Genomic DNA, 6917 nt, shown 5'->3' on the forward strand with positions numbered 1-6917 from the left:
GCTTTCCCCACCATTATGCTCCGCTCCGCCGCCGCCGCCGCCGCGCCCGGCCCTCCCTCCGGAGCCGCCTCCTTCCCGCCGCCCGGCGCCTCTCGGGCCTCAGCCGGCGACGGGCGCGGGGGGCGGGGGGGACGCAGGCCGCCGCCTCCTCCTCCTCCCCGCCATCTCCTCCCTCCTCCCCGGCTCCCCCCGCTGGCTCAGCGCGGAGGGCTCGGGGCTCGAGGGGCGCCATGTTGGCGGCGGCTTTCACCACAGGAAAAAAAAAAAAAAAAAGCCTCGGCGCGCGCCGGGCCGAAGCCGGGCCAGGCGGCCGGGGCGCCGCGCGCCGGCTTGGAGGCCTGGACCGCCGCGCGCGCTTGTTCGCTCTCTCGCCCGCTCACTCACCGGGTCTCCTCAGCCCACGGCGGCGCGGGGCCTGCGGGGCTGCGGAGGACGCCCGGCGGGGTGGAAGTTGGCATCCCCGCCCGGCGGCGGTTCACTCGGCGCGGGCGCGGCCCTCCTCCGAGTTCATTGTGTGCGCTCGACTTTTTCCTCCCCGCGCGGGGCCGGGCCGGGCAGGGCAAGCGGGGCCTGGGCCGAGCCGCGCACGGGGGGCTCTAGCGGCGGACGCGGGACCTGCGCGGCCCGCGCTGCCTCCCCGCCCCGAGGCCGGGGGAGCCCGCCGCGCCCGCTCCTACCTTCCCTCGACCCGTCCTCGGCGCCTCTCCGAGAGACCGGCTTCAGCATATTCTAAGGGGGTCCACACAGGAACTCCATATCCACACACACGTGCAAGCTACGTACGTGCAGGCGCGCTGGAGCGGAGCACCGAGACGCGAGGGGAGCATTGTTAGGATCCGGCCCGGCCCGGTGGGCTGCGATGCGGCTCGCGGGCTGGACCCGCTCCGCCCGCGCCTTCCCAATGGCTCCGTGTTGTACAGGCGCTCGCCCGTGTGCTGACCCGAGTGGCTAAGACAGTATCCTCCTCTTTGCAACCCTCTGCTCAGAAGAGTTGCAAAAACACCCAAGTTCCCCCGTCCCGTGTATGCTCTAGTGGGACATTTAGAAAGAATGGACCACCCATTATCACTCTGGTTAGAACCTTACAAATTGCTAAGAGAAGTAGGTTATCTTTAGTGAGTGATTTCTAGATCTAATCAGAGGAGATCCCTTAAGCTATATGGCTTAGAAAGTCTTGGGGGAAAAGTCCGCGGAGATAAAAGCACATACAAATGTCATACATTGTCCTAATAACCTTTGCCTGCTAGGAGTCTGAAAAGAAAACCCTATTAGCCAAAATTATCTGCCCCTATTCTCATTGGATACATGTGCCTGAAAATTTTTGGAGATTCCCCTAGAAATGTAGAGTTCTTAAACAAATTATCCGTCTGTTTACAGAGCTGATCTCTTTAGAACTTAGAAATGAGTAGCAATGAGTTGGCCTTTGACATACACCAGTCAAACATGGTCTTTCAAACTGTTAACAGCCCTGCCGCTGATACCGCATCTCAAAGAGTGGTGGTCGGGTCTTTTGTTGTTTGTTCTTGTTTCTGGCTTTTTTTTTTTCCACTTCAAAAATCATGAAGTATTTATAATTCTTTAAACAATAAAATATGGCATGACAGTGCAGCAAGATTGCTCAGCAAGTAAATCACTCACAACCAAGTTTGAAGATCTGAGTTCAATCTGGAGACCCACCCGTATCTGATTGGAATGTTGAGCTGGGAAGCACCTATTTAAGTGAATCACCTTTTTAAAAAAAGTCTTATTTCAACTATAGAGGAACGCCTATTTTTATATTCCTATGTATTTGATAGAGGCCACCCAAGGATGGTGTGTGTGTGTGTGTGTGTGTGTGTGTGTGTGTGTGTGAACCATATCTTTTAGGAAAGAAAAGGACTGCATAATTTCCACCCACTCACCCTCCAGTTTTACTGAATAGAAATAAATTCTACCTCCATATACACCTCTCTTAGATAACCTAGCCATAAGATTTCCTATTTCTTTGCTCTAGTTCCCCAGCCCAATAACTTTATTAACTGCATTTGTCTGTCAACTGGGTGAGATGTATATGAGAGTGGGTCAGAAGGCCAGTGGCTAGAGGTTGGGAGAAGGCCTGGAAGGCCAAAATAATGTAGTGTTTCCATGCAACTTGTGACATACTCTGGATTTATGTGCTGGGTTGTGAAAACAAGACAAAAGGTTGAGGTTCTGAGGGGGGAAATTGGGAAAAGGAGGAATGATGGACTTGAGGGATGGTTTGCATCTGTCCACGTGAGTTTCACAGACTCCCACACAGCCTTCCTCTTCTTCCTTGGCCTCAACCAATACACACTATGGTTCATAATTTCTATTCAACAGATTGCTTTTTTCACATTCTGCTTTGAGACAAATCATGAAAATACAAAGGCAGAGAATATTCAAGAAATTGAGAGTGGAATTTTGTCTGTTAAGGAAATAAATTATATTCTTACTTTATATGCTTTCTTTAACAAGGTCCAAATGAAAAGACCTTAAGTCTTAGAAAATCTTAAAACTTCTTAAGTCATAGAAAAACTGAAATAGTTCCAAAGCTTCTAGAGAAAACATATAGATGAATATTTGTGAGATTTTGAGTGGAGAAAAGAAATATCTAAAATTCTCTAGGAATGGGTTGGGGAGGGGTATGTAAAAGAACGTCACACACACACAGCACACACACAAAGAGAATAATAAATTTGACTGTAAAGTGTATAAATCATGTCAAAAACAAGTCACTCTATGAGAAGTTCCTTCTTGTGTACTTTCACCTCGTTTTCTTCTTATAAAGTGCAGTGTGTATTTCTTGGGAATCAAGAAGAATCATATTCACTGCCATAGACAGTTGAAGCCTACTGTGGAGTTCTAAGTGTTCTTGGCTTGCTAATTGCTAATTGTAGTAATAGCTCAGGTGTGCCTGCTACTGAAGTGTAGTGTTTTCTGTTTTACTTTTATTGTTATTCCTTGGCTTTGTTATCTTCGTTTTGCATTAAAAGGTGGCTAACAAATGAGTGTGTGGATCACACCCTTAATCCCAGCCCTTGGGAGGCAGAGGCAGGTGGATCGAGGTTGGGCCCGGTCTTCAAATCAGCTATTACAACCATCTGGAAAAACCGAAGGGTAAAAAAATGGCATGAACAATGGCATGAACAATGAACCATTTATATATCTCTCCTCCAAGAGCTTGGACTTAAGGGCACAGTAGCACTATCTATATAAAGCTCCAGGAACTCGGAAGAAATAGCACATTATAGAGAAATAAGTGAGCAGAAAGCATCTGGTTGTGATAAGGTTATTAATGTAAAATGTCACTCCCTACACAGGAATTTTCCTAGAGCTCAATCTAATGGGATTGTTCCTGCATCTTTCTCCAAACCACAAACCTAAGTCATCATTTTGCATTTACACACATCCAGGTACACCGTACAGGTTAAATGAAAAACGCTGCAGGGAAAGTTGGTGGTCTCCTTGGAAAGCAAAGTGCTGTTAAGACATAATTTTACTGATGTAATGCCAAAGGCTCTGTCATTTACCTATTACACGTTTTTTTTTTCTTTCTTTCTTTCTTCGGTGTACGTATGTGTGTGTAGTGCAGGCATTCCTGACTGCATGTATGTATGACAGCGTACTGGCTCCTGCTGGGGAGAGACTGACCTTACAATATCTTGCGAAATTGCTTCTCCATGTCTTTTGAGACAAGACCTCTCAATGAGCTCACTTTCCAACAGAGAAGCTGACCATTAGCCCCTAGGATCCATGTGTCTGCCATCACCCGCCCTCCCCCCAACTACTGGACTTAGAGACAGACTACTACATTCAGCTGTTACCTGGGCACTGGGGATCTGAGTTCAGGTCCTCATTGCTTGCACAGAGAGCACTTCACCCCCTGAGCCATCTTCCCTGCCTGGAGTTTCTCTTAATGCATGCTAATTAAAATTCCATGGTAAAGGGATTGTGGGATGTGCGACTATTGTGACTATTATTTGTAGACTAGTAGCCAGGAATAGTAAATGAACTAAGGATTGTTAAATATGTAACACAAAGCAAGCTCTGCCTTATTCCCTCCTAGAAAAAAGAGATAAGACATTTGAGTATATGTCCAACTCCTGTTGTTCCCTTTTTGTCTAACACCAGGTGTACAGTAAATGTCTGATCCCCTAACTCCAGGCTAGTTGCTATGGGAGAAGAACTTGAACCACGGCAACCCTCATGAACACCCTTAAAGATTCCTGTCAAAACTCCATCCTCAGTAGGCTTCACCTGGAACCAGTTACATAATTTTTGGCAAGTAGCAACTTCTCCCCACATCAGCTCCCTCTGTAATTGAAGGAGGGTTACTAATTGCATGTTATGTTCCCATTAGCACAGACTTTTATGAACTTCAGGGTTCCACAAGCGTTGGTTCTCCAGCTCTTACTGTCCGCTCTCATTTTTGGTGGTGGTGGTGGTGATGGTGTATAGGTGGATATTTGATCACAAGCATGTACAGCATGCATGTAGAAGCCAGCTCTCAACCTTGGGTGCCATTCTTCTGGCACAGTCCACCTTGTATTTTAAGACAGTGTCTCTTCCTGGCCTGGAACTCAACAGGTAGGCTATGCCAGGTGGCTAGCAAGCCCCAGGGATCTGCCTGTCTCCACCTCCCTAGAGCTACAATTGGTAGCATGTGCCACCAGTTATTTAAAAAAAAAAAACATAACAAAACAAAAATGTTAGTTGTGGGGATCAAACTCATGTCCTCCTGCTTGTATGTACGGCGAGCATGTTACCAACTGAGCAGTCTCCCCAGCCATCTGTTCTGTAAGACTCTCCCTACGGCGCTTTTAAAATGTTCTTCTCTGGAAGAGCTTGTTCCCAGCACTCTTACTTCTCTTCCTGCTTGGCTGCCTTCTGTATTTCTCCCACCCCCTTTCATGTCGGTTGAGCTGAGAACTCTCATCGCGTTTGATGGTTCTCAGCCTCTGTACTGCTGCTGCTGCACTGGTGATTCTGTGGTGTCCAGCCTGTCACCTGACAATAGGTGCTCATGGAGAGACTCCTTGGTCTCCAGCTCCTTTTTGCTCCCTTCCTGTCGAGCAGCCAGAACTAGAATAGTTCATAGAATAGTTTCATGTGCGTATCACTGCCGCATCCCAGGAAATTCTTGTCTTCATGTGAACACTTACAACAGAGAAAGACAGGAGTCACCGTCTACTCAAGGCAGACAAAAGGCAGAATGCCTTGACCCTGGGTGTCCAAAATGCTGAGTCACCAAAGTCTCTCAGAGCCTCCCGAAAAGGAGAGCCTGTCAGGGGTTAGGGAGAAAACTCAGGTGGTAACCTGGATGCCATGCAAGCAAGAGAACTTGAGATTCAATTTCTAGAATCCACATAAAAAGTCTGGTATGATAGTGTACCTTTGTAATCCCAGCACCAAGGAGACAAAGACAAGACCCCAGAGCTCACCAGCCAGCCACCCAATCATTAAACCATAAGTTCAATGAGAGTTTCTGGGAGAAAACCAGATCGATCAAGCGGAGAGTGAGAGAGGAGGTTGTCTTGACCACCGGCCTCCACAGGCAAATATGCAAACCCCACCACCACCACCCACACACAATGAAGCCTGAAAATTTGCCAGTCAATCCCTGTTCCTAGAGGTCCATTCTCAGAAAATAGCGTACTGCCTGTGCTTTTTGGATGATTCTTGGTTGGGCATTTTTGTTAGAGAGGAGTCTCGGGCTAGCACCTTCTAGAACGATCTTTCCACAAAGGGAGACTGGGTTTTATATCTGACCTAGCTAGGTCACGGGTGGCGACTACCTGGAAGACAAGACAGGCCTGCCTTACCGGGACCATCTTTCTGCAGCTTTCTAGTGTGGGCCGCCTCCCTTCAGCTCCTAAGCCCACATTCCTATGACATTAGGCTCTACTTAAGGCACACCTATCTTTCCCCATGTGGTCTGTCTGCTCTTCTCCTATACTTCCTTTGACCTCTTTTCTGGGTACTGTTTCAACATCTTTTCAAGTCTGAGGAGGAAAAAAGTTAACAGTCTGACTCCATTATGAAGGACTGTATTGTACTGAGTGGACATTAACACAAAAGACACCGAAGCTGGGGAGATGGCTGAGTGGTTAAGAGTGTGCGCTGCTCTTCCAGAGGTCCCAAGTTCAGTTCCCAGCACTCATGTAGCAGAGCTCCCACCTGCCCATCACCCATCTTCCAGGAGACCTGATGCCCTTCTCTGGACTCTGAGGACACCCACCTTCACATTATAAACCAAGGAAGAAGGGGTACACCTACGCTTAGACAATATTGCTATCTGACCACACGGAGACCTTTTGTAAATGTGACATTTTACAAAAATTGGTTACACGGCAAGTTAGAGGGCAGTCTAGGCTATCACAGTCTGTGGTAGCAAATGAAAATGGGTGTCTCCAAAATCCTTACAGTACTTAAGAGCACTGGCTACTCTTCCAGATGGCCTGGGGTTCAATACCCAGCACCCACATAGTTGCTTACAGCTGTCTGTAACGCCAGTTCCAAATTGACACCCTCTTCTGCGTCCTGTGGCACCAGGCACACACACAGTGAAAAGACATATGTGCAGACAAAATACCCGTACACATGAACAAACAAACAAATCCAAACCAACACTGTAAAGAGCTTGGTGATAGCTCAGATTTAATTTTTTTTAACGTATATGAATGTTTTGCCTGCACATATGTCTGTGTCCTACTTGCATGCCGGGTACCCTCAGATGACAGAAGACGGAATTAGATCCCCCTGGACCTGAAGTTACCTTTGCTTATAAACCACCATGGGTGCCGAAAATCAAACCTGGGTCCTTTGAAAGAGCAGCAAGTCTATAGTTGAGATTTGGTAATTAACTGACAGTTAAGGTCCCTTAGAAATTCCTATTTAAGACAACATCAGCCAGTGAA

The 6917-nt window shown here is 47.6% G+C and overlaps 2 protein-coding genes across 10 annotated transcripts in view; one reads left to right on the forward strand and one right to left on the reverse strand.

Moving 5' to 3' along the window:
* The window catches only part of LOC129674039 (translation initiation factor IF-2-like), a 9665-nt gene extending 8932 nt beyond the window's left edge, over positions 1–733 (forward strand). Inside the window, exon 3 of the mRNA XM_055603931.1 lies at positions 398–733. Coding sequence (XP_055459906.1) covers positions 398–733 — 336 coding nt within the window. The remainder of the gene's footprint in view (positions 1–397) is intronic.
* Positions 1–932, reverse strand: part of Zmynd11 (zinc finger MYND-type containing 11) — a 98887-nt gene extending 97955 nt beyond the window's left edge. For 6 of the 9 annotated variants that reach the window (XM_055603896.1, XM_055603894.1, XM_055603895.1 and 3 more), the window contains exon 1: positions 12–107. The gene's annotated coding sequence lies outside the window, so the exon portion shown is untranslated. The other 3 variants (XM_055603891.1, XM_055603887.1, XM_055603889.1) reach the window with 3 other exon arrangements.
* Positions 933–6917: the final 5985 nt, after the last annotated feature.

The sequence above is a fragment of the Psammomys obesus genome, unplaced genomic scaffold, assembly GCF_907164565.1.
Source record: "Psammomys obesus unplaced genomic scaffold, mPsaObe1.curated_primary_1811, whole genome shotgun sequence".
Lineage (NCBI taxonomy): Eukaryota > Metazoa > Chordata > Mammalia > Rodentia > Muridae > Psammomys > Psammomys obesus.